This window comes from Lepeophtheirus salmonis, chromosome 3 (genome assembly GCF_016086655.4).
Source record: "Lepeophtheirus salmonis chromosome 3, UVic_Lsal_1.4, whole genome shotgun sequence".
Taxonomy (NCBI): Eukaryota; Metazoa; Arthropoda; class Copepoda; order Siphonostomatoida; family Caligidae; genus Lepeophtheirus; species Lepeophtheirus salmonis.
In genome coordinates this window covers 44,286,661-44,300,098 of record NC_052133.2, presented here as the reverse complement: position 1 = coordinate 44,300,098, position 13,438 = coordinate 44,286,661, and the positions used below count along the sequence as shown (strand labels likewise).

General features: G+C 33.8%; 1 protein-coding gene and 1 long non-coding RNA gene across 2 annotated transcripts; one reads left to right on the top strand and one right to left on the bottom strand.

Annotated features, from left to right (window-relative positions):
- Nucleotides 1-391: 391 nt before the first annotated feature.
- On the bottom strand, nt 392-4,861 carry LOC121115193 (CD63 antigen). Its single transcript, XM_040709382.2, has 4 exons — nt 4,384-4,861; nt 1,436-1,702; nt 1,063-1,370; nt 392-1,006 (listed from the first exon to the last, which is right to left on the bottom strand). Exons 1-4 carry the CDS (start codon nt 4,425-4,427, stop codon nt 558-560), a joined length of 1,068 nt encoding a protein of 355 aa, XP_040565316.1. The 5' UTR covers nt 4,428-4,861; the 3' UTR covers nt 392-557.
- Nucleotides 4,691-10,736, top strand: LOC139905018 (uncharacterized). The gene is made up of 4 exons (XR_011779443.1): nt 4,691-4,830; nt 7,964-9,292; nt 9,351-10,148; nt 10,278-10,736. It is a non-coding gene; the product is annotated as an uncharacterized lncRNA (long non-coding RNA).
- Nucleotides 10,737-13,438: the final 2,702 nt, after the last annotated feature.

The window sequence follows — 13,438 nt, the reverse complement described above, 5'->3', positions numbered from 1 at the left end:
CTTAAAAATATATATCATTTTCTCTTCTCTCAATATATTATTTGCAAATGGATATTAATCCACGTCCCAAAAGTAAGTTACAAAAAGAAGGGGGAAATCTTTTTTTTAAATACTAATTAGGCAAAATACAAAATAGATTATTTTTTGCTATAAAAGTCTGCTTTTATTACTAATACCATACTCCATAAATTAATGGAGGATCTGAGTGTTGAAAGAGGAATAGAAAGCCAGACACGAGATGATTAATTCTACAAAGAAATGGAGTTTGTTGTTAGAATACTTTTTGGGAGTCCGAATTTTCCTTTCTTTAGGAAGACTATTAATGCTTTTATGTTTGTTATTATTATTTCACTTCCATAAAGGATATCTGATAGACTTAATTACGCGCGAATAAGGCCAAATCGTAAAGATATATATTTTGTCTGCATTCATCCTCAAAACGGAGACAAACTTTGTCAAATTTGAATACATTATGCGATTATAAATATTATAGCTAAAAGGAGTCATTCTTATTATGGCATCAGGTTAGAATTAAATACATAATCGTTGGCGTATTTTCAAAAGGCAGTTTCATGTTGACTTGTCATCATAACATCCATTGGCGAAGGAGTAACAGGACGCGTAGAAGGCAAATCATGAAAGTCATTATTGGTGGATCCTTCCCAATGGGATCTCTGCTCTGCAGCTGAAGAGGCCATACAGCATGACATGACGATCCCTAGAAGCTCTATGATTGCTAATATTCCACCCACAACTGCAAATACAATCAAAATCAGTTGAACATGCGTCTCGAGTCGAGTAAACATGATTGTAAGACATCCGTGGATATGGATTTTGCCAATTACTTTCCGTGGATCCGTAATGTCAAAAACATTGGCTCCACATTGGGGAGAGATATTTAAGCAGCAAGAATCAGGCACAGAGTTTTTGCGTGCTCCCATGTCTGTTCCCTTCCAATCCATGTAGCCGTGTCCCCAACGATAGCCTCCACAGCATGAGTATTCACCTATAAAAAACTTGTATCCATTTTAAAAGTAGAGCGGTAACAAAAAATATACTTACTCTGAAGTGTGTCCCATTTGTATCGAACCCAAGAATCTGTTTCATAATGTCGTAGATCCGCAATGACGTCAATGTTGTAAAGGCCTGCTTGGATGTCAAAGAGTAGGCGCACTGATGAAACGATTCCCATTATGAGAATAACAAATTGAATTGATAGGAACACGGAATACGTTATGAGAAGGCAAGGATCACCTTTGACGGCCACATAAAATCCAAAATTGGATGTTAGGAGCGTGAAAACCCCTCCAACAACCAGGACCAGAGGAACGATAAGAAAGTCTACAGAAATCATGTCCAGCATGTGAATCCTATTGCAATTTTTTTTTAAATAATAACGTATAATATGTATTTTGGTTTTAAAGAACCTTCATACCTGTAAAAGCCCATGAGACCCGCTCCAGTTCCAATGAGTATGAGACTCGCAGTGAGAAGAATGAAATTCATAATGAACTGCAGGATCGTGAGATTGCGTGAACAGTTTCCACTCAGCGTCACAACAGAGGCTGCGCGTGAAGGGGGTCTCAAAGCATTACTTCCATTTTGAAAGGCAATAGAGGTGTTACCATTATTTGGATCATAGATATAATGAGATCCATTGGAAGGATTACGGGCAGACGGGGGCCTCGCAACTCGAGGTGTTCTGAAAGGAAAATCGGAGGTACAATTATATTATCTATTAATGTGGACACAAAAGATAAAAAGTTTTCAGTGCAAAAATAAATAAAAAAATATCGAGTCAGAAGAAGCTTGTATAATCTTTATTAATAACATTTGGGGGGGGGGATAAATATGTAGGACAGAGAGAAATAGAATTGGTGAAAATAAATCCCATTGAAGAGATTGTATTTGATTTGTCAATAAATCAATTAGATAAGAGCAGCTCTTTGGTATATTAAGGAAAGGACTGATTGGAAAAGTGAGGAAAATGTTAGAGAGTAAACAAGCTCAAAATCTTTTTGCATTAAGTAATTAATATAAATCAATGCAAATATACAAACGTGCAAAATATCAGATATTTTCCCCAATTTTCATATATCGGTATTTTCTCTCTCACATACAAATGTAGATTATATTTTGTAGAAATGAGTTTTAAGGGCAGAATCCAAAGCTGATCTCTGTTTTTATCTCAGTCATATAAATTCTGAAATATCTGGAATTATGGTAATTCGGAATATCATTGTTCAAAATCATTTTTTAGCCTTACAACAGTCCCTAAATTAAAAGTAAGACTAACAAAACTTATGTAAAAGTGGTTTTTTATGATTAAAAAATATTTTTATTCATTCTGTATCTTCTTCTGAACTCGATATATTTTCATTTTTAGCCTGAAAAATGATGAAAAACGAGACTCTTCTTTATACCCCTAAAAACTTACTCAAAATACATAGTGATGACAAATATCATAGCTTATATTTTAGAAAAATATTCAATTTATATTTAAAAAAAAGATCTATTTTGAAATATGCATCTCCAAGGATTGTTGTTTCATTGTGTTGGGATCCTATTTTTTATGGGGTGTACTAGCAAATAGTCAACATCATCATCATATTTTTTTCCCAATTTCATGACGTAAAAGAAAAATCGAGGCAATTGAAGGAAGAAACTTCTAACTTGATCATCCATCTCAAGAGATGGTCAAATTCAGATTCAGAATTCCACGAGGGACGACAAGAGGAGAATTCATCCTAAGAAAAATAATAGACTACAGAAGGGGGTAGAGTGGACTCCCTCCTTGGGAATAAGGTACCAGGATCGAAACCTTAAAGCGATCCATTCGCGACGAGTAGAGATTTTTAATATTTCAAATTGGGATCACTTAAAAATTACAAAATGGGACAAATATCCTTGGAGATGCATATTTTTTAAGGACCTCCGCCTTTTCACCTTGATCGTAGTAATACTGAGAAATGTATCGAATTTGATCTTTGTTTACTTCCATTTTGGAACGCTGAAACACACAACTGGGCTCATCAAACACAAAACTATAAATGAACTTTTTTAAGTGTACACTTAACCTTTAAGCATACTTTAAGCTTTTTTTGATGTAATGTATTAATCCTGAAATATAGCTCACTAAATACATCTAGCAAAAAACGCTCATAACTTTTTTTTCTTAACCTAATTTTAGCTTAGTTTGCAAGTCTTATGAGCTAAATTTACTCAATATATAGTTGTTCGAGATTATTGATTTATTGTAGTCATTATCGTTGTTGATGAAATATATGAATGATGTCATCAGATTTCTGAACAATATTTTTTAATCATGTGACAACATTATTCTCAATGTCGACCATCTTAGATGAGTCATAAACTCAAGCTTATGAAAGCAAATAACCATTAGTCCATATCTCAGTTTAGAATGGAGAATGTTTTATTAACCAAAAATTAATTATGCGACCCAAAAATAGTAAGACTTCCTTTTTTTATAATAGGTGGTAATTAACCTGTAAAAGTTTAAGCGGAATAGGCGTAGTTTCATTATTGGAAATACAGTCAGAATAGTTAGTAACATGCCTTTGCACATAAAAAATAAATGTTCCCAAAAAATGGTTTGACAGATAATTTTATAAAATGAAACTCACGGAAATTTAACTCTGGAGTTACAATCGTGTGTTTATGAAAATAAATTAATTTCTCCAATTTCTAAAATATGTACAAAAAACGATTTTTCTATCCATTTTTATAATTTTAAATTTGCAAAATTCAATTTCGCAAATTCGCAAATAACTCAACGGATAATTAGGATAGAGAGCTAAAATCTATTTTTTTAAATTCAATGTAATGCAAAATTTATAAAATAGTAAGTGCAATTTGCCTGGGTATCTGAAAAACATACATTTGAAAGCTTTTTTATCCACAGTTATGATATAAGATATGTCGTGAATTAAATTTTGCATCTTTTTTTATAAAACAATTCCTCCTCTAAAACCCATGAATATAAAAGTTATTTAATGAGAAACTAAAAGATAAAAATAATGTGTAAAACCAAATCTTTAGATGGGTATTATTGTTATAAATAAATCCAATTTTTTTTTTTAAATAAAAAAATGTTTTATGGGCTTTTGAAAAAAGGAAGTTATGTTGCCGCACTCTGTATAAGTACTAGTAAGTCTGTGCGACTCTCACAAGAAGAAACAATAGAAGAAAAAGGAATCATTAATTGATTGTAAAGTAAAAAAGGAAATCAATGAAAAAAAAAACAATACAATAAAAGTGAGAAGTCGAGGAAGTGGGAATGACTTTAATCACATACTTTACCTAATTCCTTAATTCTCATCTTCCTAAATCATAATATGCACATCAAAAACAAAGCACACATACCTAGGAGGACTCCCGGATCCGACAAAGGCCATACTTCTATTCATAGTGGATGATGACGTCACAGGCTCCTGTACAGGTATACTCGTGGTATAATGAACTGGTCCTGGTTGACTGATATTTTCATCCACTGAGACGGGATGTCGCGAAGAAGGCTCTTCCTCAAGGATCGTATCTAAGTTATCTCCATCCTCATGATGTTGATTATGGGATTGAAGATGTGGAGAAAAGGAGCTACGAACAGTCGTTGTTATGGATCTTCGACTTTGTTCGTAGAATTTAAAGTGAGGATTCGCCAGGGTGTTTTGAATCGTGGACTTTATTCATAGAATTTAAAGTGAGGATGCACCAGGGTGCTGCTGAATGATTTGGAAGATGATAAAATGATACTCTCAGATCCTTGTTTAATGGATTTTTGTTAAAGAAAAATGAAGAAAATTCATTACTTAAGTAAGTAAAAGGAACAATTAAATACTGTAGTGTTTGATATTTGAGACTTCTTAAAAGGGGTCTTCTCTCCTTAAAGAAAGCGTGTGTGTCATACAAGCCACAAGTAAGGAAAAAGAATCAAGCACCCTCTTGATATGGCTTACACTTCAGAAAATATTATACACATGATATACAGGAAATAAGAAAAGAAGGCGGAGGCAGGCAAAAAAAAATTTCGTATCGTGTAGTCGTTTGAATATTCTCCATAATATCCTTTACTATCAATTCCCCCCACACACAAAAAAATACCTTCGGTCCCAAAATTTTGACGTCCCGCACCAAGTCTTGAAGACGCGTCAGAACAAGACACAAAAACGTCTCATTACTATGGACTTTGCTGAATGACATCATCACATATTTCAGTCAGTGGCGTGTTGATCAATTAATTTAGATTCATATACACAATATACAGGGTGTGCCAACATAATTTCCTTTTTTAAAGAGACAATAAAACAATAAATGTACCCAGTATTTTTAAGAATAATAACTATATACAACCTAAAATAAGAATATTGCAATGCTATTCAACCGCATGAATTACAGGGTCGTTCAGGTAAATCCAGACTACTTTTAACTGCATTCACATCAAAAAGAGAAGCAAGAAGAAGTTTGAGATTTTATTTACAAGTTCTAATAATTAAAAAAAAAAAAAATCATTGAATATGTTTGAAATTGGCTCCCTCGTAACGCATTGGATTCATTTAGGGAGGGGGGTTAGAGGCCAGATGTGGGGTTGTCAAAATAACACCTCTTCTCTTCTTGAAACAATTTTAGATAGTAGACAGTGCTATTTGGATATCTGAGCATCTTTTTGTTGTACGGTGGGCTGTGTTCTCCGCAAGCAAATTCGGTGATGGTGTTCCTAGTGGGCTCCTCCATTATAGATACTTGTATTGAATTAAAAGTGTAGTAACTAGCTTAAAGCCTCAACCTCTCACTTTAAAATTGAAACAAATAAGTTCAATGCTTTCCTTATTGTTCAGGATGTTGTTAAAGATGGTTCAAATTCACCTGAACAATACTGTATATTAATAGTTTGATTAAACTAATTCGAAAGGGCATGAGTAAACTAAAAAATGTATATATTATTAACAGGATGGTGTGACAGTCTGTAGTTTTTTTTTTTGCTAAGCTAGTTCTCTTAAAGAATGGTAAATGCTGAGAAGAACTTTCAAAGCCTCCTCTTTATGAACAACGTACAACTATATTTTATCTTTATGAATAAAGCAAAGTGTGTGTTTATGTTTGTCCGAATGGCTGAATATGTGACAACAAGTCACCGGGTGGACTGTATAATCCCTGATGTATGCGCTTTCTAATTCATTTTGATTATTTTTCCAAATGGAAACCAGTTGGAGGGATAAAAGTATAATTGCTTATAACGTAAAATAATAACCTGTATATCCTTCGGTTTCCATAGATTTCATGCACTTAGAAAAGTGTGTTTCATTGATGTAAGAAGCATGCATTTGTAACTAAAATATATTGAAGACCATTGATATGCTTCATATTGAAAAGGTTTTGTTGATTAGTTACACAGTGGTCCAATTCTCCATTTCTCTCCCCCCGACCCGAAAGAATATATATATAGAACTAAAAGAGCAATGCGGGTAATACCGATGAATTGGCAGCCTTCTTTTTCATTGTGTTAAACAACTGAAATGCAGGTCCACATCTGATTTTAAAGAATAACACTACATATTAGAAAATATCTAATTTAATGTTTATCTGTAAAATGATTGTCGTAAAAAGGTTGCAGACAAAATTGTTGCTTGGTAAAATGGTGTACATTATCATTGTGAGACAAAATTCCTATTGGTAATATCATCGTGAAGCAATTTGATTGCAAGCAATCTAATTGTGAGTAATTTGATTGCAAGCCAATATAATCATGTACAATTTCATTGCAATTATATTATATTCGGACAATCAAACTGTCGAATAATCCCTTCTAATATGCTCTAATTCCCCCCGGCCCAAGGGTTATACAGATGAACTTCTAGGCCCCAAGAGAGGTTAAATTTATCTCCTGTCACTTCTCTTTCAGCATTGAGAACCCTTCTAAGATTCCAAAATATACCTTAACACACGGGTAGTGCAGGTTATCTGGACGGAGAAATTAACCTGTCTGGGCCCATCAGTTCACCTGTATAACTCGTGGGCCGGGATGTAAGTTAGACAATGATGTCTTATACTCTTGATGGGCGATTCTTCATTTAATAGTAGGAGAATGCTGCATATCTAGTTTAACTAATAAACCTTCAGAACATTAATAAGAGTCATTGGTAGACAAATTGTTTGCTGACCACAAAAAATACATAAGTCCTGATGATGTTTTAGAGAGGTATAAGTATTATAACCAAAATCCCCGCGAGTAATTGATTATGTACCTGGTACAAGAGCTCTTCATTATTATATGAAAAGAAACGAATGAAAATCCCCTGTTCTTCATGTTGGGAATCATATGAATGTACTGCAATTTGTAGGGGTAATTACAAATCTATTTTTAACGTGATTCACGTAAAGTATAGCTATGCAATATGTTTGTATTGTTTATTATAGAAAAATCCATAAATAAAATGACTTTTTTTAGCCTTGGACATCACTGATGATTAATCCAAGTTGTTACTGAGGAGCTGTAAATCAAGTGTCCCTTAAAACTGTGGAGATGTGTAAAAAAATGTACTTCCATAAAGAAAGAAATGCATATAGGCCAAAATTTGCGTGAATCATGGAGAAAAAATATCAGCTGATATATAAAGTATAGTATAACGTATAAATATGCTTGTAAATAATCGGTTAGAGAAAGGTTATTCAACTGTGATTGACTGCGATGGTGTAATAGAAAGTTAGCCAATCAGCTTCTTTCTTTTAACTGACGTTAAAATTATATGTAGCATACCTTTATACCCAGAGATAAAATAGTATATAGAATAATACCTTGAGATATGAAAGGGGGGGGGGGAATAAACAACTATATAAAATTAACCTTAATGGGGCTCTCACGTTCCGTACACAAGCTCATATCTAAAAAAATGTTGTAGCGCTCGTATCTTAAGGGTTTACTGTATTTTTGTTTCTACACTTTCCATAGCTGATGGTCGTTGCTACAGACTGAGGACATTGAACTATTCCAGCCTTACTACACCGAACTGTATCGAAATTATCTCTATCTTTAATTTCCCTTTGTTAGAATGAAGAAGGCGGGTTCCAAAACTTTGACGTCCAAATAAGACACAAATACCGTCCCTTAATAATGGATATAGGTCATTGACGTCATCATTTATTAATCTAAACCATCAAGGATCCCATTTTTAAAAGAATAAAAAAACCTTTAATTAGCCCTAAATTATGAATAAAGGCAAATTATTGTCATGCAAGAAAGATACTTCAAAGTTTTGTTAAAATATTTCAAGCGGTAAACTGAGATATTTTATTATAATTTTAATAATAACAATGTCATGTACCTATTAAATTTAGAGCAATTTTCACTCACCCGATAACAGGGATGGAGCAGATTATAAGTCCTGTATGAAGGCCCAATACAGCCCTAGAGGTAGTGTTAATTTTGTTTGGTTTTGTCCTATTTCGTTGTATTACATTTTTCCCCGTCTTTGTCAGAAATAGTTTTATCTTTGATTCGTCAAGAAAGGAACAAAATTGCTTTAATAAGACGATACATTAAAAAAAAGCAGGATTATCACAAGGTGGCTCGCGAGCCGGACTGCGAAAATTATATTTTGACAATATTAAGATAAAAATAAATGGCAAAACATAGATAAAAGATTTCAATAATATGATGGTAAATTTCATCTGGTTTTCAAATATGCTAAATGATGTATTTGTAAAGTTCCATAATTTGTGAAAAAATGCAAATATTGCTGGACTGCAAATCGAGTTGATTAAGATGAAATCAAATGATAAAATGAAGAACGTATTCAAGTTGTCATCCTCTTCAACTGAAGAATTATAAATTTGGATTTCAACGAAGATTTGAGCTTCTAAAACAGTGTTTGTGGAATGCTCAAATCAACGTGGTTGTGCGAGTCTGTTTTCTCTAAGACGAATGTGCTGGAATATAAATATCGTATTTAACTCATTCATGAGCACTTTGATTTGGTAATGTATGAATATAGCCACAACCAGTCTGGATGCAAACTTTAAAAAGAATTCGCGAAAAAATTACAGTTAAATGCCAATATGTATAAATAAAAATATTCATACGTCAATTACTTTGAGTACATTTTAAAAGTTTGTCCGCACGTCATACTTTTGGGATATTTGGACAATTAACACTTTGGAGGTTCATGAAAGAAAGTATGTGGAGGAAGTTGTGGGTTTGTCTATTATGAAGTTTCCTGGAAGGAGGGGGACTTGGAGGCGATCCGTGGGATAGAGGCCAGAGGACATCACTTTTCATTAAGTAAATCATTACCACTTTTTTCGTATCTACCGTAAACAATTACTTTATAACATTACAGGATGAACGTAATTGGTATCATGGAGAGGAACTTCTATTTCATCAAATTCACTTATAAAATCTACCCATTACTTTCTTAGGACATTATATTATTTAATGTCCATTTAAAATTAAATCCAATTTTTCATTTGTGTGACCTGCAATATGATCTTTTTATCTTAATTTGCCTAACACTTGCCAACTGTTGAAAACTCTTCCTTTCAATTTTTAAAAAGCTCCTAAGATTAAATTCGTTTGTTACTTGATTAACCATTTAGAAATAGAAAATGGTTTGACGTGTAAGTAAACAAAACATATTAAAATAATATATGTAGGCTATGAAATGAGAAGTAACGAAGAACCTATAATTATTCAAAGGAGGATCCATTGACATTAAGTAAACAAAGTTGTTATTCCCCTACACATTATATATAGATACTTAATATATGTATTAATTCCTTCTTGATTGTGTAATTTGATAGTATAATGTTCAAATCTTGCTTTCAACAGTTAAAATACCAGAGGATTTACAACAAACCATCTGTGTCCAATTGACTCATATACATACATCTATAAAGTAGACCCTGATGAAGGTATCAACGCTTAACACTAGGACTGTAAAACGTAAGTACTTTCTTTATGTGAAGAAGTCAAAATAAACATGGTAATGACATTGAAGGATGTTTCTTTAGCCTCCCTTGGAACATAATGAGAAGACAATTTGTCAAACATATCTTCTTGACCTGCCACTAAAATGGGAAAAGGTAATAATGGAGTCCGTCCCTTAATTTGTCAAGGATGATAGGAAATTTACTGCTCCGTAAGTTGTATTTACTTCAACTTGCTCTCCAAGGAGATAAAATATTTTGAACTCAGTCATCTATGCATTTGCAAAACGACTTCCTTCCCCAGCACTCATTTACCCACATTCTTTTTGTAATTCCCGAAGGGAAGAAAAAGGCTACCCCAGAAACTAGGGCTGTCTCCTATGCTTTAATTGGTACTAAAGCAAACGTAGGTAGCTGCCTCACTTCTGGTTGTCCAATCAGCTTTCACTCTCAGACGAAAATTTTCATTGCTTCTGTAGTATGATAAGTAAACTTTTCCTTAAGGATCCACGTTACGATGATAGAGAATGGAAATGGGCTGGAAACATTCTTAAGTTTTTCCGACAATGGTCATCCAAGTTCTACTTAGCCATTTAATGTTTAGTATATCGATAGCGAATGATGAGGAAAAGAAAATCGAAGATTTATTTGTTGTTGCTTTGTCTGTTTTAAATTTAATCTTTTTCATATTTATGTGCTCATATTTAAAGGTGGTAAACATTTATATATTTTTATATAGTCTGTAAAAAAGTATAAGATGTTTTAATATAGAAGGGCTGGACTTTGATCCTGAGGGTTAATTTTAAACTAGAAGGTTTATTCATATTTAATTTTATCGCAATCCCTCTTGATCTATTTAATTATTATTTTAATCTTTATTTTGTTGATAGAATTATATTGATAATTTTAAATAGAGCCTAATTTAAAAATTAAAAAAAATTAATAACCCTGACAATTTGAATAATGTTTGGGGGAGGGGCACTTAAAATATCATTACGTTTCATTAGATCATCTGAAAGCAGCTATGATTGGAAGGAAATAAACACAAATCCCACCCCGTGTATAGCAGTGATATAAATAGGAATTACTCCGAGTCCAACATGTACTAACACCTATAACTCTCCCACAAATCTTCAGTGTTACTCTCAGATGGCCTTCAGCATAGCTAGAGTTTTATTATATATAACCAGCTGGTATGACCTAATAAAAGTAACTAAAAAAATGAGTTGGTAACTTTGACAATTTGAAGAATGTTTGGTAGAGGAGCAGCTTAGCTGTCATGAGGCTTTGTTAGATTAACTGCAAGCAGCTGTGAGAGACAGGAAATAAATACAATCACACTACGCCTGTACATAGTAATTGCAAACGAATAAGTCAGATGTTGATCCTTAATTCTACTCCAATAAGAACTTATAATTATAACTCCTTAACAAATGCTTATTGTTACTCTCAGTAGTTATTTATGAACACACACCTCATAGTTACCCATTTATCTTTAAATGTTATCTCCTCAAGAATGAAAGAATAGCAGAAAGAGCCATAGAGACTTAAAACACTCTACATTTAATTTACACTCAGCAACAAAATTGCTTAGGATTTGCAGACCTACAGAGTGCAAGAAGGAAATATTTTCCGTGATAAAGAATCAAAACCAAAACCTTTCTAACTTTTTATTAGAAAAGTATAATGAAAAATGTTATTGGAAAACTTTTAGCAATCAGTTTTGAATAGAATGATACAATACGGCCGCCTCTATCACATCCTCTACACGAGGTCAGAACTTGGCGCAAGTTGCAACAATATAATCGTTGGACTTGTTGGCCCATTACTTCTTGATGCTGCCTAAAGCTCCTGCATATTTCTGTGTGATGTTTTCCCAACCGTGCTCTCTGAAGACGCTCCTCACACTGAAGTCGAGGGGATTGGGATCATGACAGGAAGAGGGCCAGAAGGTCTTGTCCCAGAAGTCAGCAAAGTGTTCCTTGTAGAAGTTATGGGTCTTCAAGGCCATATGGCTAGGGGCTCCGTCTTGGGTCCGCATATAGTTGTTCTCAGTATAGTAAGCCTTCAGTCAGGGCAAGATTTTCCACCTCAGGGACCTTATAGTAGGCCGCAGCCCCAATTTTCTTATTGAGCTTGAAGAAGAAGGGATCCATTTTCTTCCCATTAGAGGCCAAGACTCCCAAGAACATTATTTGGCCAGGATGTTTTGTCTTGAAGGTGCCCTGGACTTCCTCAGGGGATAGTATTTTAAATCTGTCGTTTCTGCCGTTCAAAACCTGGTCGACTGTGGAGATCTTCACTGTCAACGGATGTCTCTTCATATAATAAGGACTTTTTGCATCTCTCAAACATTAAGGCCCTCATCCTGTCGCTGAGGATATTTCTTTTAGTCCTTACAAAGCACTTAAGGCTGGGATCATCATGGAATGCCTTTCTAATGGTGATGTCGTCCACGTTGAACTCGTCAGCCAAGCGGCGCATTGATGCTATTGGATCTTCCTTGATCTTGGCCTCAGGGGACTTGAAAAATGTTTCTTCCCGCTTCAAACCATTTCCTACCTTCTTTTTGACTCATTCCACATTCTCCTTGGCCACCCTGATGTTCTGGTCCTCGCGGTCACACTGACAATGTTTTAATTATTTTTGGATCAACATCCGTGTCGAGAAGACCCGAAATCCTAAGCCTTTTTAATTCCTGTTCACTCATTTTTTGTTCGATTTTGATTAAATCAAAACAACACGTAAGAAAAACAACGTATGTATGGGAAAATTGCTTGAGATGTCACCTGAAACCTACATTAGCACAAAAAAACTTAATTTTAATGATACGGAAAATTTTCCTGTCGCACTTTGTACACAACACAGATATTCGTTTATAATGAAATTTTTTCGAAAGTCCTTAATTATTTATTTTATACTATATTTGTTTTATAATGGAGAGATTTTTTTGTGGTATCTTATAATCTGGCTTAAGTGGAAGAAGTGGGAAGACAAGATTTGCAACTCAAATTGGTCACGAATCAACATTTAGAAGACTTTTGACTCGAATGGATCGCACAATCAAAGAACTTAAGAACTGACTTGAACTAAAAAGGTATGATTTGATACTTTATATATTATTAGACCACTTTTAATACATAATATCGCAATCGTTTCAATTTTTGTCCAAGAGGTACCTATATTAGGATTGTAAATACTTTTGCATAGTCATTTCAATTTTTCACTGTATATTCTATTTCAAATATATTTTATAAGAGAAAAAACTACTTTCCCTCAAGATTCATTTCCATTTGGGATATTCAAGAACTTGAACAGGACTTGATTAATAAATTAGTCAAAGACTAGAGACACGACTAGGAATTGCACACTAAGGAATTTTTCCTACCCCTGCTATTTTTCAATTCCCATGTGCGCTAGATTTGGTCAATAATAGACTTTGTAAAAGTTTTATCTTATACTCATTTTTTTATGTGTGTAGGGGAGAGGATATAAAAAAGTT